Raw genomic sequence first — 25,498 nt, forward strand, 5'->3', positions numbered from 1 at the left:
TGCTTGAACACGAAACATCCATATTACCAAAAGAACATATAAAAATTTTAGTGGGAGACTTTAATGCACAAGTTGGCAAAGAAATAAAATTTAAATCAATAGTTGGAGATTATCTAGCACATGCAAGAACAAACAGAAATGGGGAAAGACTTATAGATTTTTGTAGACAGTTTAATCTAAATTTAATGTCGCCATGTTTCAGGAAACTTGCAAGAAAGAAAAAAACGTGGGTATCACCTAATCCAAATCAAGGTGAATATCAGTTGGACCATGTGGCAATAACGACTCGCAACTACAAGGAAATCTTGGATGTCAGAGTGAGGAAGGGCCTAAACATAGACTCAGATCATTATCTGACAGAAATAAAGACCATGTTCCAACCAAACAAACCTAAACCAAAACCAAGAAGATTTCCAAGAGTAAACACTAAATTTCTCCTGCAAAATCAGGACAAATTCTGTCATATACTAAACACAAGAAAAATGGATAATTGGGAAGAAATTAAAGAAACAATGATAGAGTCAGTTAAAGAAATGGGACAGCCACGAAGAATACCAAAACACAGATGGTGGAATGAGCTGTGTGATGAAGCAATTGACAATCGACTAAAGGCATGGAAAAATGGAACAGCAATAAGAAACACGAATACTGGGAAGAGTTTAAGGAAGAAAGGAAAAAGACAGCAAAAATCATCACATCAGTGAAAAGAAAATATGACAAAGACAGATTAGAAGAAATGGATTCTGATTTCAAAAGGAACAGCACTAGAGACTTCTATAAGACTTTCAGAGAAGTTTTAACAGGATTCCAGTCACCAAGTTTACATTTTAAAGATAAAAATGGAAAAATGGTTTTAAGCAATAAAGAGAACTGCCAAATCTTAGCTGAATACTTTGAAAATCTATTAAATTGTGAGGAGCCTAATGACAGGTTACAATTTCAAAAACCACAACATGAAAATCCACCATCGGAACCACCTACAGTAGAAGAAATAGAAAAGATTATCAAAGCATTGAAGAATAACAAAGCACCAGGTGAGGATGGGGTAGTGGCAGAAATGTGGAAACTAGGGGGCTTATCCGCATGTCAGAAAATTCACAAAGTAATTAAAGACATTTGGACAAAAGGAATCATACCCAGTGACTGGAAACAAGCATTGATCCGCCCTCTCCATAAAAAAGGAGATAAAACAGACACCAACAACTACAGGGGCATATCCTTGTTACCAGTGACATACAAAATACTTTCTAAAGCACTTTTAAATAGAATAGAGGAACAAGCAGGACCTAATATAGGAGATTATCAAGCAGGATTTAGAAAAGGTAGATCATGTGCAGAACAGATTCTTAATTTAAAAACAATTTTGAGAGTGAGAGCTATACAAAATAAAAATACAGTAGTTACTTTCGTAGACTTCAAGAAGGCCTACGACTCAGTTGACAGACAAACACTATTCCAGATACTTTATGAATCAGGGATAGATGAAAACACCAGAAGACTTGTTGAACAAACGCTCACAGATACAACATCAAGAATTAAGTTTCAAGGCGAAATTTCTGAACCATTCAAAATCAAAACAGGAGTTCGACAAGGTGACGGACTGTCCCCAATTCTCTTTAACTTGGTTTTAGATAAAGTAGTAAAAACATGGGAAAACACATTAAAAAACAGAGGCACAAAGGGTATAAGCATGGGCCAAGGAAAGAACAAATTTGAAGTAAAATGTTTAGCCTTTGCGGATGATATGGCATTGATAACTGAAAACCGAACAGACGCAACAGTTATGCTTGATATGTTACACGAGATTGCTGAAAAGACTGGGCTAAAAATATCCTACGAAAAAACCGAGTATATAGAACACAAACATAATACAGAAAAGTTTATGGAAACAAAGTATGGAAAAATTAAAAGAGTTGATAGATTCAAATACCTGGGGGAGTGGATCCAAGCCAATGGACTGGATAACACAACAAATAAGGAAAGAATAAAAAAGTTGGAATTTGCATATAAATTAACACAAAACTACTACAATAAGAAATCAATATCCATACAAGCAAAGATTAAACATTATAATTCAGTTATTAGGACACAAGCAACATATGGATCAGAGTGCCTAACATTGAATAAGAAAGGCGAATTAAGAGAACTAGAAAAAAGAGAGAGAAAAATATTAAGAAAAATTCTAGGTCCTGAGAAAAACAAGGAAAACAGGTGGATTAAAAGGAGAAATGAAGACCTATACAAAAATACAGAAAAGATCACAGATACAATGAGGAAGAGACAGCTAAAATTTTATGGACATTTAAAAAGAATGGAAGAAACACGAATTACAAAGAAAATTTTTAATTACGTTAGTAAGCTGAAAAACACCGTAGGATGGATAGAAGCAGTAAAGAAAGACGCCAACAAAATAGGTGCTACAGAAGAAATAATACGTGACAGGAATAACTTTAGGCTACTTATAGAAAACGCAAACTATGAAGAAGATGCGCCAAAACCTCGACCCAAAAGAGTGTGGACAGATGAGCAGAGACGAGCAGTTGGCGAGAAAATGAAGAAGTACTGGGAAGAACGGAAGAAAAAGAAACACCATAAGTCTTAAGTTGTATGCGGTCCATAGCTGGCCAAATTCATAATTAAAAAAAAAAACATGTGCAGGTAAAAATCTTCAGCCTCAAAAATTAATTTCAATCAAGATTTATAGGTTTTAAATTATTGAAAACTCATTTTCTTTATTATCTTCCATTTACAACAATAAGTATCAAATTAGTACCTAATCAAATAAAAATGGAAGTAATCGAGATCCAGTGAGATTCAGATTTGAAGACAAAATTTAGTGAAGTTGGTGCACCTGAATTTTATAAATATTTACCTGCCTGGTTTTAAAATATTCAAATATTTGTATATGAAATTATTCCCATGTTTGGAAGTACTTATCAATGAAAGCAGCTATTTTCAATTATGAAAAGAAAAAAATCTCCAGTCGGATCAAAAATTTCAGACACTCACATTGGGTGAGATTTGAAAATAATTTCTGTGAACAAGTTCTGCCCCAATATACAGAATATAGTAGCAGCAAAGAGATGTCAAGTGTCAGGAAGAAAACTAATATTATCGTTGTTCTTGTGCTTTGTACTACATTTTCCTAAATAAATTTACATTCCTATAAAAACAGAATTTTAACTACTCCACTGCCAGCTGCCCCCCCCCCCCCCCCCCGCCCCCTTGTTGACTTTGTTCCAGACCCCAGTGTCCAATATATATCTACCTTCTCTGGCTTCAGTTCTTGAGGAAGGACGGGATGCCATTCTCCTACACACATTCATGCATCTCACCGAAAAGGGTCCCCAGCAAAGATCATGCCTTCATAAAGGTGAAGGGCAGGCATGCCCCATCACTCAGAAGTAATATCCTCATCCCCAAAATAACTGATCTCTTTCTGCAGATCTTTACAGAAAGACTGTCTTACTTTTAAAAGAAGTGTACCAAAAACTGTGTTAACTATACTGCATTAAATATTGAAATTTCTGTGTTGGGAAATGAGAAGGAGCAATCAGTTTTACTTCGCAAAAAATTTTGTATAGCTAAGATCGCATAAATATAATAGAGGGAAACATTCCACGTGGGAAAAATTTATCAAAAAACAAAGATGATGTGACTTACCAAACGAAAGCACTGGCAGGTCGAAAGACACACAAACAAACACAAGCATACACACAAAATTCAAGCTTTCGCAACAAACTGTTGCCTCATCAGGAAAGAGGGAAGGAGAGGGAAAGACGAAAGCATGTGGGTTTTAAGGGAGAGGGTAAGGAGTCATTCCAATCCCGGGAGCGGAAAGACTTACCTTAGGGGGAAAAATCAGATGTGCTGCTGTACATTTTACAGTATATTTTGTTTTTTAAGTCTTAACAATCATCTGTGGGCGCTACATAACATCTCGGAGTGGTACATATACGGACATAGCCAATGCACAAGATGCATCTTGATTGGAAAAGTTTTATTTTTGACAAATCTTTGCATAATGTGCTACATTTTATCCACTAATATGACAACGTAGCATAACATTCCAACTCACAATGAACATGTTTTGTAACAAAAATGTTTGAAGACCAGAAGATGACAGCAAAGCATATTGATACAGTTTGTCGAAAATAAATAAGTATTTATGTAACCCTGGCTATAGAAAGGTATTTTTACATTAAATATCATTGAATATATGAGCAAAAGAGAGCTGTACAACAAAGTTAAAGAGGAATTGCTCTCAGATTTTGCTATATTAATGGAATCTTATGAAACTGAGTACCTTGAGAAACAGGAATAACAAAATATTCTTATAGATGATGCAGCTTCAGATATGAAGAAAGTTATTTCACTGTGGTACAATCATTAGTATCATACATAAAGATGGAAGATGTAGATGGAAAATGTGGGTTTGTAATTTTTTCAATTTTTTGAGGTTATGGATGAGGAATTTTGTGGCATAGTTACATCTCCTTGTCTTTATAGCTTCAACAATAAATGCAGATACAAAAAAGATAGTGAATTGTTTGTGAGAAGTTGATCTTGGAAGGATTTAATGGGTGGAACAGAGCTCACAAGCTAAATGCCTTGCTTTACGCGTGTGCAATATAACAAGGCCGCAGTGGTTAATTAAAATACAATAAAATTGAGATTTAAAAATGTGTTCTCAAGTTTAGTTTCTCCTGCGTCACAAAAAATCTAAAATAATTCAAGGGCACCCAAATTAATTATGGTGGTAAATGACACTACCCAATGTTCAGGATTCTAGTTTGAAGCATTACATCAGTCACAAGGGAAGGTCACAATGCTGGGATCACGCATTCACTTCAAACTTTATACACCTTTTAGCAGGTCATTTAAAACACCATAATGCGCAAGTAGTAAGGTGCACTAGTCTGGCAATTCCAAGAAAATCACAAGAGAAATTTTACGTGTCTATTATGTAACTAACGCATCTGTGCGTAGGTGCCGGATGCTATGAGTTCATGGTGGTCAAGTGGTAAGTGTTCGAGCTACACAAGACGAATGTGTATGAGGTGTCTGTTCAAATCCTGCTAAAACTTGATTTTTATCTATATATTTTTTTTCATCACTGGTCACATTATTTAATTTATTCGACATCTGAGAAGTAATATAGTAAAAAAATTTTAAAAAAATAAATTAAAAAAATAAAAAAAACATAAATTTGCATGAAGTTTTAGTGAATTTCAAGTTATTTGGCTACTTTTTATTTTTAATTGAATTTAATTATAGAAGAAACATTTATAACTACCAACAAGCAAATGACGAAACACACAGAGTTTTCCTGAAAATGTATACCTGTCATGATGAGCGAAATCCCTTATACATGCAATCTGGTAACATACTCAGAACTACTTTGCACCTCAATGCTTCAAGCTGCAGACACAGAGGCAGGCCCCATTTGGCAGTTAACCTGCAGAGCAGTGAGACGTAGCTAATGTAGTAAGAACGAATAGAGTAGGTGCAAATTTTTTAACATCACAGAATTTACACTTGTACTACAAAAATGAAGGTTTGAGTGGGAGTCAGTGTGTCAACTCAATACACATTTGTCTTACGAAGCTCAAACGCTAACTGCTTGACCACCATGAACTCTAATGTCCGGCACATGTGACTGGATACATTAGTTACATAAGTGACGTGTAAAACTTCTCTTTCAATTTTCTTGGAATTGCCAGAGTAGTGCACCTTACTACTTGCACATTTTGTTGTTTTGATGGCCTACTAAAGATGTAAAACGTTTGAAGTAAATCTGTGATCACAATGTCGTGGCCTCTCCTTGTTAGTGTAGTTCTCTTACAGTGGTGCTCAGTAACTCACCAATTTTGAGCATAACCACTTGCTCAAGCAGAGCAGAATCCATATTGTAGGGAGTGAAGGGAATGCCTGCACATGCTGTGGTCACAACACGGAAAAGTGCCAACTGTGAAATTGGGGAGTGACATTGTAGACAGCACTGCTGCCTAGTAGCAGTATTGGTAAGTTGGCATTGTTTAACACTGACAATGTCGTCACACTTCAATTCGCAGTGGAAGGAATCTTATCTTTTTACACAAAAAATGGATCCACAAAATGTTTAGTGGGTCACTACACACTGAATATACAAAGGCACTAGCATGTCTTATCATATCAAAGCATATGAAAGCAGAAAATGTGAAGGACCTGAGCATGTACAAGAGATTTTAAAACTTAAAAGAAAGTTCTCTGATAAGTGGAAGAAGACAAAGAAAAATCAACCGAGTTGGCCATTCAGGTGAGCTACAAAATTGTGTTGGTAAATGAAAACATATCACTTAGTCAGATGAACTGTCTTTCTTGTTACACCACGTTGATGGTTGTGTCCAGGTATGCCTTCAGGCAGGCCAACAGCTTCTTGAAATATGCACTGCTCCATGGATGGATGCAGGCAGGTGAAAGCTGTATTATGCTATGGGGGACATTCACCTGGGCTTCCATGGGATCTGTGGTATTAATAGAAGGCACCATAACTGCTGTGGACTACATGAACATTATTGTAGACTACCTGTATGACAGTGATGGCATCTTCCAGCAGGAAAATTGGCCATGTCACAAAGTCAGAATTGTGGTACATTGGTTTGAGAAGCATGCTTTCAACTTATGTTGATGTCTTGGCCACAAAATTAGTCTGATCTGAACCTGACGGAACACATCTGGAACAAAATTTGGAAACAGCTCTGCACCCATAAACCAGCAGCCTGTTAGTACCTGTGCGTAGAAATTCAGTGCTACCTTCCCCTGGAAAGACTTGCTGACTACCAAAGACTTGCTGAATCTATGCCATATAGAACCTCTGGTGTATTGCTTTCCAATGGTGGACTACCATGCTGATAAAGAGGTTGTCAAAATGTTTTGGCTGAGCATTGTATTGCCCTATGACATCAATAACACAGAGCTTTAAAATATTGACTACAGAACACTGGCCCAGTGCCACATGCAAATATGGAGTATTAACACTACATCTACAGAGTTAGTCATTTGCTATTGTCCTCACTGTTTGATTTTTGTATACTACTGTTTTAGTATTTTTCATGGTCATTTTCATTTCAGCAGTTCAAGTCCGTTAGAAATATTGGTGTAATTTGTGGAAGTGAAAGAGAAATTACTCATGTGTCTTCATTTTAATTCTGTCAGTAATGTTCTCAAGAGGAACTGAGGGCCTTTGTCAGGAATCACATTATTCTTCACTGTTGATATTCATATTTCTCAGATTTTAATCATTTTTTTCTCTCCAGTTCTGCGAATTGTGAATCATGTGGGGTAGGGGCGGTGGGCGGGGAGCAGGAAAAAGAGAAAGCTCCATTTAATATTTTAGGAAAATACTATGGGGTCTGTGTACAGAGCTAAGAGCTCAAACATGTCTTTTGCCACATTGTTAACAATATGAAAGACACTAGGGCACACTTTTTGGAAATAATTTTGTCTACTTTCAGTGCATCTCTCCATCCTTCAAAATCATTCTAAGACCATTTTTAAAAGTGTCTTTCAGCAGTTGAGTAGGTTTAACAACTCATGCCTATAGGAGCTCTTCACAATAAGAAAAGACTTCATTCTTTCAACTGAATCATTTCTTCTCAACACAAGGAAAAAACAGGGCTATGGGGGTAGGGTTAAAGATCTTTGGTGCCTACTCCAAAGCTAAATGGTTAGTTACTGTGGCGGAGTGTTTCTCATTGTAAGAAATAATGGCCAGCCTCTTTCTTCTATGGGTAGTTTTAAATATCTCCTTCATCGGAGACATGTTCTTCCACATATCATTTCCTAGTGATTATTTTTTCTTCTTTCCTGAGACAAGCAAGACTGATTTTAATTTACTTCTTCAAAAATCTCTGAACTGTCTCAAAGTAGCCATTAGAAAAATGGCACAGTAAAACTGTTTTCTGCCACAAATAGATGTGAGTGATTTAGACTCTGATTCGTGTGGATCATTTCTACTACCTCTTTTGTAGTTTGGAGTAACCTGTGTTTTTTCCTAATCATGGGGAACATATCTGTTCAAGGGTCCTGTGGTAAATTATGGTCGAGAGAGGAGATCATTCACTTTGAAATTTTGTACAGATGGTCAAAATTGCATCAGATCCTGGAATCTTAACTGAGTTTTTGGAATTTTAGCTGCTTCTCAACACCGCTACTACTAACTATTCACTTATCTCAGCAGCAGTACAGATACTAAATGATGGGAACATTCCATGATTTACCTTTCTGAAGGAAAGTCTCCATGTTCTGGACATTGATTTCATGTTACTGACAAGCTTAACATATAACCAAAATGTATTGAATTTTTGAGACAGATCCTTCGAGAATATTTTGCACACACTGTTCTTCTGGCAGCCAAACACATTTCATTTAACATTTGCCGCTCTATGGGTTTGTTTTATACCCATCGTGCAGACAGCGCTTGTTTTTTTATGAAGTTTGCTAACATTATCTGCATATCACATGCGAGGCATCTGCGATTATTCTGCTAGATATATATTTTTATAGACATTAGTCAACTGTTAGCTTGAGCTTGAGTCATATCTGATGTCCACTGCCTGAATTAAAAGCTTCTAACTTGTTAATAATTTTTGGAAAAAAAAACAGTTTTCTGATAATTTCAAATAATAATCAATATCAAGATTGATTATTATTTCGAATCTTCTAACTTGAGTCTGAGAAATTAGATAACCACCTCATTATCAATTTTAGTGAACATGTGTACTTCTCTGCTTACTTTTCAACCATCTGTAACTTGATGTTCATTGTTGGTAATACTGCATTGTGACCACTGATACTTGTCTCTGTGTGAGTGTCCTCAAAGAAGTAAAGTCTGTTGGCACCAAGTCTAGTATTTTTCATAATAGGTAGGGTACCAAATCATCTGTTCTAGGTAATATTAGGGGAAAGCTTTTCTAACTGATTCACAGGAAGTTCTCTCTCTCTCTCTCTCTCTCTCTCTCTCTCTCACACACACACACTTTCCACTACTTGATTTTTTTTCTAATATAATCTTGGTTTTGTTAAATGTGTTGAAAATATTGCATTATTTAGCTTTCCACTGAACAAGGAACTAATTTTAAATATACAATCAAAGTGAGAAAGCAGAGGAAATTTCTTTATGGGTAATTGTTTTACTTTTTTGTTTATGGACACTCAAGATGTTCTCTGTTGCTTGCAATTACACTATTTTATTTCAGCACATTAGTACAATAAATGTTGGCATCTTAATAGAATCATTACCACAGTGATATTGTTTTCATATATATTCCCCAAACCTGCAGCAGAACCCAACTCTTGAAATTTTCGTGACAATTACAAAAGAAGTGTATCACTGCACCTTTACTCAGTAAGGCTGATCTTTTGCTGGGTGTTTCTGGTGGTGTGCGATGCTGGTTGACCTTTGCAGCAACAGGTGGTACTGAGACATTGCCAATGTTTGCAGTAGTATTAGATGGCAGCTGCCTCAAGAGTTCTTGTAACTGTTCTTTGTCGACAATAGCTGCTGCATCTTCTGGTAATTCCAACAACACTGTTTGTAAAAATGTAACCTGCAACAACATCAACATTTTGGCACTAATAACACTACTTGCAAATTACTTTTGAAGTAATGAACTCAACTTATCACAGAAAATCTTCCATAACTAATGGATATTACACACAAAAGAAACGATGATAGAATAAGAAACAAACTAGCATATAATGGTAACAAATACGAAATACAGCAGCTGATAAAAATCAACTGTTTAACAACAGATATTTTCTATTTGTCCTTTTTATGGAGCTCGTAAAATGCAGAAAAAAAACACCACTAAAGAAATTACAAAAGACATAAGTATTCAGGGATAAGAGAGAAGGTTTTTGTTGTTCCTGTGAGGAACTCCGGTTTAAGTCACAGTGGCACCTACATTGATGGATTCCACCGATGACTAACATCGGCAGAGGATGGTCAATCTTTTCAAATCAGTTGCAAGTACACAAATGGTCACAATGCAGCCTGCTATGCCGTTTGAACAAGACAGAGCCAGGGGAAAAGCATCGCAGGTGCAACTATGCGAGCTGGTGCCAGTGCTATAGAGACTTGCCACTTGCACGGGTTCCACCAGCGCCACGGGCAGTGCTGAGGATGAAGACATCGACTTCACCTCGTCCAATTGCTGGCCGAGTCCAATCCGCCAAAGACGGACAGAAGCCTACTCGGAAGAGAGAAGAGCAGCTCTCGCCCACTTGGTTATAGATCATCATCCAGGGCTGACTTAGACGGGGATCATCATCTAGTGAACTCTTAAAAGTTAACAGACAGTAGTTGCAAATTGCGTCTGCTATGTACTGTGAAGTTTTGTGTTCTTGTGTTATATTACATGCAGTATTGCAGACTTCCTTATTCAGCAAGTCACAAAGATAAGTACACCTTTTTAACTCATTTGTGTGACTTTGTTACTAATTTGTTGGAGTGTTGTAGAACCTCCGTTCTCTTATCCTGTTACCTGATCCTGAGGCGTAGCTGTGTAATACTGGCAGAGAGAAATTTTCTTAGCGGTTTACTGCACCAGAAGCCGCTTCACAAACTCACAAACTCGACCTACTGTAAAAACAGTGGCAACTCTGCCTCCCAGCAGTAGTGACGAAGCCTTTACAAAACTGGCAACAAGGATTTACAAAACAGCTGATCTCATCACTTAAACATATAGACTTCAGATGAAAATGAGTGAAATTCAAACCAGTTACCCCACTCTCCCCCACTCCCTTCACATGGTTGAATCTGCTAACTTCTTCGTGCACAAAATGTGGACTGTGAGAAACAGATTTATTTAATCCAAGAAAGGAGTTTGTGGCACCCTGAGATAAAAAATATCATAATCAAAATATAAATTGGAATCAATGGACTGAAATAACAAAATGGCTCTAAGCACTATGGGACTTAACATCTGATGTCATAAGTCCCCTAGACTTAGAACTAACCAACCTAAGGGCATCACACACACCCATGCCCGAGGCAGGATTCGAACCTGCAACAGTAGCAGCTGTGTGGTTCCGGGCTGAAGTGCCTAGAATCACTCAACCTCAGTGACTGAAATAACAGTTTTATTGGAAACTGTAAGTAGGCAAAATCTTTATCCAAAATTTTAGGCATATATTATAATACCAAAAAAAATAATTTGTTGAAGTGAGAAGGAGGTGGTGTATCTTATGCTCAAAGTTACTTTATAGTTAATCTTTCTTGGGCTGATGTAGCTGGACATTAGCTGTCTACAAATTATAACTACTGCTTACTGGTGTTATTATGCCAGCAGGGTGGCGATTCTGTCATATGAAGTGCCAAAGAAACTGCTATAAACATGCGTATTCAAATACAGAGTTATGTAAACAGGCAGAATACAGCGCTGCAGTCAGCAACACCTATATAAGACAAAAAGTGTCTGGTGCAGTTGTTAGATCAGTTACTGCTCCTAGAATGGCAGGTTATCAAGATTTAAGTGAGTTTGAACGTGGTGTTATGGTAGGCTCACGAGCGATGGGAAAAAGCATCTCTAAAGTAGCGATGAAGTGGGGATTTTCCTGTATGACCATTTCATAAGTGTAGTGTGAATATCAGGAATCTGGTAAAATATCAAATCTGTCGCATCGCTACAGTCGGAAAAAGATCCTGCATGAATGAGACCGATGATGACTGAAGAGTATTATTCAACATGACAAAAGTGCAACCCTGCAGCAAATTGCTGTAGATTTCAATGCTGGGCCATCAACAAGTGTCAGGGTGTGAACCATTCAACGAAACATAATTGATATGGGCTTTCAAAGCCGAAGGTCCACTCGTGTACCCTTGATAACTGCACAACACAACGCTTTACCCCTCGCCTGGGCCAGTCAACACCAATAGTGGACTGTTGATGACTGGAAACATGTTGCCTGGTCGGACGAGTCTCGTTTCAAATTGTATTGAGCAGATTGACATGTATGGATACAGAGACAACCTCATGAATCCATGGACCTTGCATGTCAGCAGGGGATTGTTCAAGCTGGTGGAGGCTCTGTAATGGTGTGGAGCATGTGCTGTTGGAGTGATATGGGACCCTTGATGTGTCTAGATATGACTCTGAAAGGTGACACGTATGTAAGCATCCCGCCTGACCACCTGAAATCTATTCATGTCCACTGTACATTGCAACAGACTTGGGCAATTCTTGCAGGACAATACGACACCCTACACATCCATATTTGCTACAGAGCGGCTCCAGGAACATTCTTCTGAGTCTAAACACTTCCACTGGCCACCAAACTCCCCAGACATGAATATTATTGAGCATATCTGGGATGCCTTGCAATGTGCTGTTCAGAAGAGATCTCCACCCCCTCATACTCTTATGGATTTATGGACAGCCCTGTATGATTCATGGTGACAATTCCCTCCGGCACTATTTCAGACATTTGTCAAGTCGATGCCACATTGTGTTGCAGCACTCCTGTGTGCTCACGGGGACCCTACACGATATTAGGTTGGTTTCTTTGGCTCTTCAGTGTAGGAGCTTCCACTCTTCAGTGCTTTAGCTGTTCAGAGTATCTTATTCTAATATTAATGTTTGTCTTTCACATATAAGCTCAATGACAACCACTGATGGTTAACTGAATTTACTTCAAACTGCGCAGAGAGTTTGTAATCTTTCTTTTCAGTGTCACCATGAATCATATCAAGTATGTAATTTCTCTCTTCATCTCGTATATTCATAAAACTTGCTGGTTATGCCAATAACTGAGGAAAGAGGGTACAGTACTCACCACATTCTTTTCAAGACCTACATAGCTCATCTACATTTGGTGCCTTTTTAATAACAAAAGCTACAATGTAGTAATTCCTCTCCAAGCATAGAGGTGTTGTGGCATCCACCCTGCCTATGCAGGTTACAACAGATTCTAACTTCCATGATAGAGTTTATCTAACCTAACCACCTTGATCCTGATAAAAACTGACAGTTGACAACCTATGAACAATCACACGGACTCTGGAAACTGCCACTTTGAAGCCTTAAAATGATGGCAATGGAAAAAAATTAATTACTAATATTTGGCCAGGAATGGGAAATGAGGTGGTGGCGCACAGTTTCTGACATCCAGGTAATGAACCAATTAAGCTTTGTTGCTCCCTTAATGTGATTCAAAAAAAGTAAGCTAGTGTCAGTATAGGGTATCACCCTCTTCCCTCTCTCTTATCATCACAGTCACCTACAATCTACAACAATACTTAACATATATGGCCTGCAAACTACTGAAACAGCATCAATAAATACGTCTCCCAACAGGTCATTAACTACAGGAAATGACGAATATGGTAATTATCATTATTGTTATAAAATGATGATAATGGCAGCAGTGGTGGTGTAACAAAGGTAATGGAAAAGCAATTATAAATTTTTGTAGTTCACTCAAATTACACCTGTACCAGGAGTGATCTCGATACAAGTGTTTCAGAATGTTTCACCCTTACAAGTGAATAATGGATTCCAAGCAGAATGGAGGCACTATACGTTGGAGACAGAGAAAGAGTGAAAGACATGCAACTGATAAACCCATCATTTTTCTTGCTGGGGATAGCAGTGCATAGTGTTTATTGACTTTGAACAAGAACAGTTCATACGTACAAGCAAACGCAAGAAAAGATGAGTGGTCTGGTCAAAAGAGGATAACACAAAATGTGGTCCAAAGGTTTCCATTCAAGTCCAACATTACAAAACAAAGTCCTCAGCATGTAAGTACACAGTTCAATCCAGAGTCTGATACTCAATGTTGTCACAGCACTCTGGGGCCCTTGCAGCCCTCTAGTTGAAAGTACAGAATTTTCAAAACCCACTATAGACAGGATGTGTGGCTTATATACATCTCTCCTATACCACAGCATCAGCACATGTGATTCAAGTGGTGCACTGTCAGGTGATGCCATTTAAATAATTTGACAATTCAGAGGTTTCATCTACCAGGATACAGATTAGCTGACTGTTTTTCAAGGAGTTCCTTGCGGAGTGGGGGAGTGGCCATGAACGTAAAAAACAGTATTCCATTTGAGTCCATAAGCTTATCACAGCACTGCACTGAACAGATATTTGTGTGTTGTGTAGAGGCAGTTGAACTTAGTGAAACTAAACTTCTAATTGTTGTTGTTTATAGGTCACGTAACTGACTTTAGCACTTATCCCCAAGCTAGAGACAGTTCTTAGTTCACTTTAAAGGAAGTACCAAAAATTAGTTATATGTGGTGACTTCAATATCAATTTTGTATATGACTGTGAAAGAAAAAGGATGTTCGTAGATCTCCTAAACTCACATGATCCGATGCAGACTGCGCTTTATCAGACTAGGGCGGAAGGAAACAGAAGCACAGCAGTAGACAATTTTTTTTTTTTTTTTTTTTTATTCGTTCTTCATTACTAGATAGAAATTCTGTTATTAAAAGGGTGAATGGCCTTTCAGACCATGATGCACAAATTTTAACACTAAAAGGCTTTTGTACTCAAACAAATGTCACATATAATTACAAACTATGTAGGAAAGCTAATCCAACGGCAATAGAAAGGTTTTAAACCTTGTCAAGGAACAAGAGTGGCAGGATGTTTATAGTGCCGACAACATAGATGACAAATATATTTTCCTTGACACATTTCTGAGGCTCTTTCAGAGTTGCTTTCCATTAGAACGTTCTAAATTGGGTACTAGCAATAAAAGGCAACCTGGCTGGCTGACTAGTGAGATAAGGATATCATGTGGAATAAAGCAGGAATTATATCAAAATGTTAGAAGTAGTCACAATCAAGCTACAGTAGCCATTACAAACAGTACTGTAAGGTACTTAAAATGTCATTAGGAAGGCAAAGAGTAAGTGGCACGCAAATAGAATAGTTAATTCACAGGATAAAATTAAAACCATAGGGTCAGTTGTGAAGGAAGTGTCTGGTCAGCAGCACAAGGTCGAAGATATAAAGTCTACATCTACATTTATACTCCGCAAGCCACCCAACAGTGTGTGGCAGAGGGCACTTTACGTGCCACTGACATTACCTCCCATTCCAGTCGCGCATGGTTCTCGGGAAGAACGACTGCTGGAAAGCCTCCGTGCGCGCTCGAATCTCTCTAATTTTACATTCGTGATCTCCTCGGGAGGTATAAGTAGGGGGAAGCAATATATTTGATACCTCATCCAGAAACGCACCCTCTTGAAACCTGGACAGCAAGCTACACCGCGCTGTAGAGCGCCTCTCCTGCAGAGTCTGCCACTTAAGTTTGCTAAACACCTACGTAACGCTAACACATTTACCAAATAACCCTGTGATGAAATGCGCCGCTCTTCTTTGGATCTTCTCTATCTCCTCTGTCAACCTGACCTGGTACAGATTCCAAACTGTTGAGCAATACTCAAGTATAGGTCAAACGAGTGTTTTGTAAGCCACCTCCTTTTTTGATGGAGTACATTTTCTAAGGACTCTCCCAATGAATCTCAACCTGGCACCTGCCTTACCAACAATTAGTTTTTTATGATCATTCCGCTTCAAATCGTTCCGTACGCATACTCCCAGATATTTTACAGAAGTAACTGCTACCAGTGTTTGTTCCGCTATCATATAATCATACAATAAAGGATCCTTCTTTCTATGTATTCGCAATACATTATATTTGCCTGTGTTAAGGGTCAGTTGCTACTCCCTGCACCAAGTGCCTATTCGCTGCAGATCTTCCTGCATTTCGCTACAATTTTCTAATGCTGCAACTTCTCTGTATACTACAGCATCATCCGCGAAAAGCCGCATGGAACTTCCGACACTATGTACTAGGTCATTTATACATACTGTAAAAAGCAATGGTCCCATAACACTCCCCTGTGGCACACCAGAGGTTACTTTAACGTCTGCAGATGTGTCTCCATTGAGAACATGCTGTGTTCTGTTTACTAAAAACTCTTCAATCCAGCCACACAACTGGTCTGATTTTTCGTACGCTCTTACTTTGTTTATCAGGCGACAGTGCGGAACTGTATCGAACGCCTTCTGGAAGTCAAGGAAAATGGCATCTACCTGGGAGTCTGTATCTAATATTTTCTGGGTCTCATGAACAAATAAAGCGAGTTGGGTCTCACACGATCACTGTTTCCGGAATCCATGTTAATTCCTACAGAATAGATTCTGGGTCTCCAGAAATGGCATGATACACGAGCAAAATGTTCTAAAATTCTGCAACAGATCGATGTCGGATATATAGGCATATAGTTTTGCACATCTGCTCGACGACCCTTCTTGAAAACTGGAACTACCTGTGCTCTTTTCCAATCATTTGGAACCTTCCATTCCTCTAGAGACTTGCGGTACACAGCTGTTAGAAGGGGGGGCAAGTTCTTTTGCGTACTCTGTGAAGAATCGAATTGGTATCCCATCAGGTCCAGTGGACTTTCCTCTGTTGAGTGATTTCAGTTGTTTTCCATTCCTTGGACACTTATTTCGATGTCAGCCATTTTTTATTTGTGCGAGGATTTAAAGGAACTGCAGTGCGGTCTTCCTCTGTGAAACAGCTTTGGAAAAAGGTGTTTAGTATTTCAGCTTTACGCGTGTCATTCTCTGTTTCAATGCCATCATCATCCCAGAGTGTCTAGATATGTTGTTTTGATCCACTTATTGGTTTAACGTAAGACCAGAAACTTCCTAGGATTTTCTGTCAAGTCGATACATAGAATTTTACTTTCGAATTCACTGAACGCTTCACGCATAGCCCTCCTTATGCTAACTTTGACATTGTTTAGCTTCTGTTTGTCTGAGAGGTTTTGGCTGCATTTAAATTTGCAGTGAAGCTCTCTTTGTTTTCGCAGTAGTTTTCTAACTTTGTTGTTGATCCACGGTGGGTTTTTCCCATCCCTCACAGTTTTACTCGTCACATACCTGTCTAAAACGCATTTTACGATTGCCTTGAACTTTTTCCATAAACACTCAACATTGTCAGTGTCGGAACAGAAATTTTCGTTTTGCATCTGTTAGGTAGTCTGAAATCTGCCTCCTTTTACTCTTGCAAAACAGATAAACCTTCCTCCCTTTTTTTATATTCCTATTTACTTCCATATTCAGGGATGCTGCAACGGCCTTATGATCACTGATTCGCTGTTCTGCGTTTACAGAGTCGAAAATTTCGTGCCTGTTTGTTATCAGTAGGTCCAAGATGTTATCTCCACGAGTCGATTCTCTGTTTGATTGCTCGAGGTAATTTTCGGATAGTGCACTCAGTATTATGTCAATCGATGCTCTGTCCCTACCACCCGTCTTAAACATCTGAGTGTCCCAATCTATATTTGGTAAATTTAAATTTCCACCTAAGACTACAACATTCTGAGGAAATTTATGTGAAATGTATTCCAGATTTTCTCTCAGTCTAGAGAGCCTAGCAGAATATCAAAGTACTGTGTTGCACATGTTAGCCCCGCACTTAGCCACATTTGTAATTTTTCTTTAAGAATGGTCAGTTTCCTGAACAATTAAAGTACTCAGTAGTAAAGCCACTTTATAAAAAGGGAGAAAGGGATAATGTACACAATTTTAGATCTATTTTTATACCATCTGTGTATTGCTCCAGAAGTTGGAACATTATGGAATTCGGAGAACAGCTCACAATTAGTTCACCTCTTACTTTAACAACAGACAGCAAAAGGTCATTAATGACATTGTTGAAAATGTATGCGATGTGGGGCCTGGGTGGGGCACAGTCAAATTGGGGATGCCTCAAGGATCAGTGTTGAGGCCACTCCTGTTCCTTATTTATATAAGTGATATGTCCTCTAGTATTATGGATAACTCTAAAATATTTCTGTTTACTGATGACACTAGCTTGGTAGTAAAGGATGTTGTGTGCAACATTGGCTTGGTTTCAAATAGTGCAGTTGATGGCATAAACTAATGCTAAATCAGAGTAAGACTCAGTTTTTACAGTTTCTAACACACAATTCAACAATGATTGGTGAAACTGAACAGTTCAAATTTCTACATGTTCAGATAGATAGTAAACTGTCGTGGAAAGCCAATATTCAGGATCTTGTTCAAAGGCTTAATGCTGCCTATATATACAGGGTTATTACAAATGATTGAAGCGATTTCACAGCTCTACAATAACTTTATTATTTGAGATATTTTCACAATGCTTTGCACACACATACAAAAACTCAAAAAGTTTTTTTAGGCATTCACAAATGTTCGATATGTGCCCCTTTAGTGATTCGGCAGACATCAAGCCGATAATCAAGTTCCTCCCACACTCGGCGCAGCATGTCTCCACCAATGAGTTCGAAAGCATCGTTGATGCGAGCTCGCAGTTCTGGCATGTTTCTTGGTAGAGGAGGTTTAAACGCCTGAATCTTTCACATAACCCCACAGAAAGAAATCGCATGGGGTTAAGTCGGAAGAGCATGGAGGCCATGACATGAATTGCTGATCATGATCTCCACCACGACCGATCCATCGGTTTTCCAATCTCCTGTTTAAGAAATGCCGAACATCATGATGGAAGTGCGGCGGAACACCATCCTGTTGAAAGATGAAGTCGGCGCTGTCGGTCTCCAGTTGTGGCATGAGCCAATTTTCCAGCATGTCCAGATACACGTGTCCTGTAACGTTTTTTTCGCAGAAGAAAAAGGGACCGTAAACTTTAAACCGTGAGATTGCACAAAACACGGTAACTTTTGGTGAATTGCAAATTTGCTGCACGAATGCGTGAGGATTCTCTACCGCCCAGATTCGCACATTGTGTCTGTTCACTTCACCATTAAGAAAAAATGTTGCTTCATCACTGAAAACGAGTTTCCCACTGAACGCATCCTCTTCCATGAGCTGTTGCAACCGCGCCGAAAATTCAAAGCGTTTGACTTTGTCATCGGGTGTCAGGGCTTGTAGCAATCGTAAATGGTAAGGCTTCTGCTTTAGCCTTTTCCGTAAGATTTTCCAAACCATCGGCTGTGGTACGTTTAGCTCCCTGCTTGCTTTATTCGTCGACTTTCGCGGGCTACGCGTGAAACTTGCCCGCACGCGTTCAACCGTTTCTTCGCTCACTGCAGGCCGACCCGTTGATTTCCCCTTACAGAGGCATCCAGAAGCTTTAAACTGCGCATACCATCGCCAAATGGAGTTAGCAGTTGGTGGATCTTTGTTGAACTTCGTCTTGAAGTGTCGTTGCACTGTTATGACTGACTGATGTGAGTGCATTTCAAGCACGACATACGCTTTCTCGGCTCCTGTCGCCATTTTGTCTCACTGCGCTCTCGAGCGCTCTGGCGGCAGAAACCTGAAATGCGGCTTCAGCCGAACAAAACTTTATGAGTTTTTCTACGTATCTGTAGTGTGTCGTGACCACATGTCAATGAATGGAGCTACAGTGAATTTATGAAAACGCTTCAATCATTTGTAATAGCCCTGTATATTCTTCACTGTCATTTCTTGTTAACAATATCAGCTAATTCCCAAGAATTAGCAGCTTTCACTCAGTTAATACTTGGCAGAAATCCAACCTGCATTTGGATTGCACTTCCTTAACTCTCATGCAGAAATGTGTGCAGTATACTACTGCATCCATTTTCAATAAGCTACCAGAAGAATTCAAAAATTTTAGCAGCAATCCAAGTGCTTTTAAATCGAAACTGAAGAGTTTCCTCAGGTGTCACTCCTATTCTGTTGAGGAGTTGCTTGAAAAATTAAGCTGATTCTTATGTTATATTATTGATTGTGTTTATTTAAACTTATGGCTTGACTTTTTTTGGTTCATACACATTTTATTATTATCTGTTATTACTTTTATGTTGTAATTTCAAGTACTGACATACTCCATGACCTTGGAGATTTGCTCCTCAATTTGGTCCTATGGAACTAGACATGTAAATAAATAAATAAAATATGCTGGAAGCCTTGGCTTTCTGGTGGTGTGCCCTGAGGTGCCAGAAGTGTTTTGGTGCAAACAGTGGAGGCTGTGGCCATTTCATATTAGGTATGGGTGGTCCGATTTCTTTGATGTAGTGTAAGAAGCTGCCACATCATTTGTCTTGCACCCGTGTACCACTGTAATGATCCTGGGAAACCTTACTGAAGGTGCATGTGCAGACCAATGCACCAACTTCAATGCAAGGGAGTTCTGCGCAGTTCTGGTGATGAGAGCATCAAATCCAGTAATATGTGTTAGTGGTGGTCTTGCGGAAGCTCCACTGGTGACTTTCCTTTGACCAGCTTTGTTCCGTAAGATGCCAGGATGTGAATAAGTGTATCATCTATGTTGAAAGATGGCACCACATTTTTGATCTGGGTTTTAAGTGTTTACACAATTTGTCGGAATTGACATTCAAGGACAGATGGAATGGTGCTGTGGCATTCACAAGATGTCTCTTCTGTTAAAGAAGTCCTGAAACAGACCAGTCATAAACTGAAGGTCATTTTTTTGACATGAGGGTGAGAGAGAGAACCTCCATCATAAAAGTCATCTCTAAGGCTTTGATGGATAGCTGCTGACATAATACTGTCTTTTTGCATCACATATGGGAAGTGTTAGCACGTGTCCACTACCATGAGCCAAATGTCATCCAGAAACGGACTGGCATGATCAATATGGACACACACTTATGGTTGCTGGGAAATCAGTCGAGATAAGAGCTCCTGCTGTGGTGCCACTTGCTTTGCTGCACATTCCACACAAGTGTAGGGTAGTGACTCAATATCTGCTGAGATGCCAGAGCAGGCAAGTGACATCATTCTCATAATGCACCAATGGTTGGCATGGGATGTGGGTATGCAACACTGCCAGGACCACTACCCAGCAATCACAGTAGTCTGTCAAGCGGAGCACTGCTGTGGTCATCTGTGTTACCTAAAACTCAAGACTATGTGGAGGACGGGAACCTTTTATGTAGCAGTTGGCTGTGACTCAAAAAGTATGTGAAGTATGTTGAAATTACATACTGATGGTATAACTCTCTGATTCTGTGGAACTGAAATCAGGAGCCAACAAACTGAAGTCTAAAACTCGTATTCCATATTACTGTCCTTACACACCATTCCATTTCATATAGCTCTGCAGCATTATGCCTAGATATTTAATCAATGTAACTGTTTGAGCAGTACACAACTAATGCTGTATTCAAACATTATGGGATTGTTTATTCTATGCATCTGCATTAACTTAAAACTTTTTTTTTAACATTTTGAGCTACCTGCCAGTCATCACACCAACTCGAAATTCTATGTCACCTTAAAGCCTCCTACATTCAATCAATGACAATACTTTCCCACACAATAGTGTCATTACCAATCAGTTGCAGATTGCTGTTCACTCTATCCACCAGAACACTTTTGTATATAGAGAAAAAGAGCTGTCCCTATCACAATTCACTGTGACACTACAAATGATATCCTCGTTTCTGATGAACATTCACCATTGAGGACAATGTACTGGATTCTGTTACTTAAGAGGTCTTCGAACCACTCACATATCTGGGAACCTATTCCATATGCTTGGGTCTCCGTTATCAGACTGCAGTGGGGAACGATGCCTCTGTTGCTAACATAGCTTATTATTACTAGTGCAAGATGCACTATAATCTTAAGCTGTCAGCACATGTACCCTGCTGTTGAATGTCAACATTGAGCGTGGTGAGTTCAACAGCCAGCTGAATGCTCAGAAAAAAAGGTGTGATATGTGCATACAATATGTGGACCTCATCAAGGTATACATTATCGCAGCACGCTGCAGAGCCAGTTGTCGACTGTATCTGACTCGTAAATTACACTGTTTAAGAAATGGGCGGGATCTATTAAAGCGTACTATCCTCCCTTGTCTATATGCTAGTCAGGTTGTTCTGTCTATAGTACACATAAATAAAAACTTTAATATCTGTGACAATATTATATGGGAAAAAGAAAAGTACCATGTCCACTCAATAAAGGCATCAGCTTATACAAGCTCCATTACAAATAGTGCAATACAAATTTACAATAGTTCTCCACATAAGATAAAAATTATTTCATCATTCTCACCTTTTAGTAAAATTCTGTGGTCATTCTTACTTGACCACTGTCCCTACTCAGTAGCAGAATCTTTACAACATGTGTACTACAAAACTTTAAAAAGGGCAAAATATCTAACGGCAAGTAATGAAAGGTGTCCTGTATATTAAGCAAATCGAACAAATTTACTCCTGAAAAAGAGCACACTTATATTTACATATCATTGAATATTACAGTATACGTTTATACTAAACTAATAAGAAAGTATCACAACCTATTACAAACATGAAGGTTAGCAAAAAATATTTGGACGTAGTGGGACATACCACAAACTCATCATGACCATCACCAGGAAAATGTGATGCTAAACGTTGTGCTAAAACAACCATGATTGATTTGTGACCATCTCTAGCTTGTTACCATTTCCAGAAAGCTTTAATCGTACTTACATTAGTAATTCAAATTTAATTATAACAAACTGCACCAAGAACAATGCGTTTTTAATGGATCCTCAACATGCTGTTGCCTTCAAATCGCATACTCTCATAATATGCAAATTACATAACTCTTTTACCATGAATATGACGTTTCTTGTCATTTTATTATAATTGATTGTACAATTAATGGCGCATTTTTGAGAGCTCATCAGAAAACATATATATACATATGGGCTTCAACTGAAAGCCAATATAGCACCTCACAATTCTTAACCAAAGGGAAATGATGTGTCCGTGACATAAGTGGCGTTATGCCATCTCACTGATGTTCAAACGCACGTTAAGAATATCTGACATGCTTGTCAAAAGCTTGGCACGCTCAACATTCGGATGCACGGTCCGTGTGCTGATGGCTTTATGGTCAGCCTGTTGTAACACTTTTCATTAAGAACAGAAATATAAAAAATTGACCTCCAACATGATGATGATGATGATGATGATGATGATGATACTATCAAAACAGGTTATACATAAAATAGATGAAACAATTAAAAAATAACTCCTTGTCAATTAGGTTTAGTTAATTACGAAAGACCACTATTTAATATTGTTATGAACAATCATTCAGTCAGAATACTTCCTGGAAGAACAAGAGAACGTAATGTGTGAAACACACAATGTAGAAGAAACATTTAATAATTTCCACAACTCTTTTTTAAATTTTTTCGAAGTATAGTATGCTGAAAATGTCTTTTTGAAGGGGTTCTGCAAACATGGTTTCTATTATTTCTGCATGGTATTTGTAGCACCTCTATGCAACTTGCCACACCTAGCAGGTAGTAACAGGTTGGTCACCCCTTAATCAGCAACATACTCTGAGCACATTTAGGACATACTACTGTGATGGCTACTACATCGTCAAGAAACGGGTAATCTATGTACATGGCTGGAACAAGAACAATGGTGGAATATGCCCCATGGCTTTGGTTTCTTTAAAAGTTTGGCAGTCATTATGATGCACATATGACCACTGAACGAAAAAACAGGCTTTTACTCTCTGCAAGTACAAAGAGTGGAAAGTTCTGCAAACAAATTAAAGGAAATATTGTGTCCATGGCACAAGGAAGAAAATTATCTCTATAAATCGAACATAAATCTTTATGAAGACCATTAATTCTGTAAAGAAACACAACAAAACTTATCAATTTATTAAGTTTAAATTATCAACTGTATAGTTAATTTGGTGTCAGAACTGACTGCTGTTTTTCATACAACTCCATAAACGGTGATAAGCATTGACTCTGAAGCATTTAAGAGTGCAACATCACATTCATAACAGATCAGATTATTCAGATTATTCAACATTTTCAAAATTTTCTTAGCTTTACCATTGTTTGCAATTCGTTTTCCATGAAGAGTGCTGCATGGCGAGAGAGTCCATTGAAGCTGGTATTTTGATCTATCCCTTGCCCATCATCTACACTGTTGGCACTGCCCTCCAAAATTATGTCCAGCAAAGATGACACACAATCCTGGAACAAACAATCACATATTTACATAACAATATTATGCAGGCTTATCACCATCAGAAATCAGTCTTTGCCACCATGCCCACCAATGTGAACACAAAATTTAATGAGAAGTACATGAAATGTGTTTGTTTATTTTCTTCTTTATTTAGATGCATGCACAGAGAGGCTAAAGAAATACCAAACTCCCCCCCCCCCCCCCCCCCCCCCCGCTCTGCTCTGCTCTCTCTCACTCTCTCTCGCTCTGCATGTGCGCACACACACACACACACACACACACACACACACACACACACACACACACACACACACTTAATTTTTGGGTCAAGTGACGAGCTATGGTTCAGGCACTGGATTCATATTCAGAAAGAGCGAGTTTATTATCTCCACCACAGATGTTAAAGTGGGTTTTGATCAGAGTGACACTGATACTATCCAAGTGGCACCTCTTTGGAGCAGAACAAGAGTCTGCAACTGACGCCAACTATGGCATATAAAATAACGTGGGCATCATCTCTGGTCAAGCTTCACGCAGTGCAGCTTGACTTGTTTACATGAGGTTTATTGGTGTAACTGATGTGAACATAATGAAGTTTGTGCTATAGACTTCGTTACTGATTTTGGTTATGTGATGACAATACCCTTGACTTCTGGTACTGGTATCTATTTGATGCACAGTTCTACTTGGTAGTTTGACACCTACGACAACATCTCATTTATCGGAAAGTGGTTGTATTACCAAGCATTTACATTCCTACTGTCCAAATAATTTTAGCTGATCCCAGCACTGATATGATGAGGAGAGTCCCTTCACGTGTATATGCAGTTGGACAATATTACTATTATAATAAATCTAAAGTTCTTAAAATTCTGGCAGCAATAACTGATGCTGCAACTCAAGCAGCACCAGGACCCACTTAAAAATAGCATAAAGAACTGTTGCAACAAAACCAACAGCTTCAGCAACAAAAGCAAAAACTACAACAATGACAACATCAGCTGCTGCAGCTAATTCTGCAAGATGGGCCACCGTCTTTGTTTTCAGTGTTTAACGAAACAACTGAAAACTGTGACAGTTATCTGCCTTGGTTAAAACTACACTTCCACAAACATTACATTTCTAACACTGTTGTAAAATGATCTTTGGTGTTACATTCTACTCCAGATTTTCGAATTGATATGTAAATTTAAATCAGTGGATTCCAGTAATGTGTCATTTCACGAAATATGCAGCTTGTTGTCAACTCATTCTAATAAGTTAAATCAAACTGAAGCTGTTGAACTCAAGTTTCAGTTATCACCCCATCTACATTTACATCTGTGCTTTGCAAGCCACCTTGTGCTTCGTAGAAGAGAATACTTCACATACTACTGTTAACTTTCCCCATTTTCTGTTCCATTGATGAAATTTCCATGGAAAGGACTACTGTTGGTTAGCTTCCACATGAGCTCGAGTCTCTCTAGTTGACCTTAACAGAATTTTTGCAAGGTACAC

The 25,498-nt window shown here is 38.6% G+C and overlaps 1 protein-coding gene across 2 annotated transcripts in view; it reads right to left on the reverse strand.

Moving 5' to 3' along the window:
* Window positions 1–25,498, reverse strand: part of LOC126470564 (GTPase-activating protein and VPS9 domain-containing protein 1) — a 366,100-nt gene that overhangs the window by 239,141 nt on the left and 101,461 nt on the right. For both annotated transcript variants that reach the window (XM_050098503.1, XM_050098502.1), the window contains exons 8-9: window positions 23,863–24,006; window positions 9,380–9,590 (exon numbers count right to left, since the gene is read on the reverse strand). In XM_050098503.1, coding sequence (XP_049954460.1) covers window positions 9,380–9,590; window positions 23,863–24,006 — 355 coding nt within the window. The remainder of the gene's footprint in view (window positions 1–9,379; window positions 9,591–23,862; window positions 24,007–25,498) is intronic.

This window comes from Schistocerca serialis, chromosome 3 (assembly GCF_023864345.2).
Source record: "Schistocerca serialis cubense isolate TAMUIC-IGC-003099 chromosome 3, iqSchSeri2.2, whole genome shotgun sequence".
Taxonomy (NCBI): Eukaryota; Metazoa; Arthropoda; class Insecta; order Orthoptera; family Acrididae; genus Schistocerca; species Schistocerca serialis.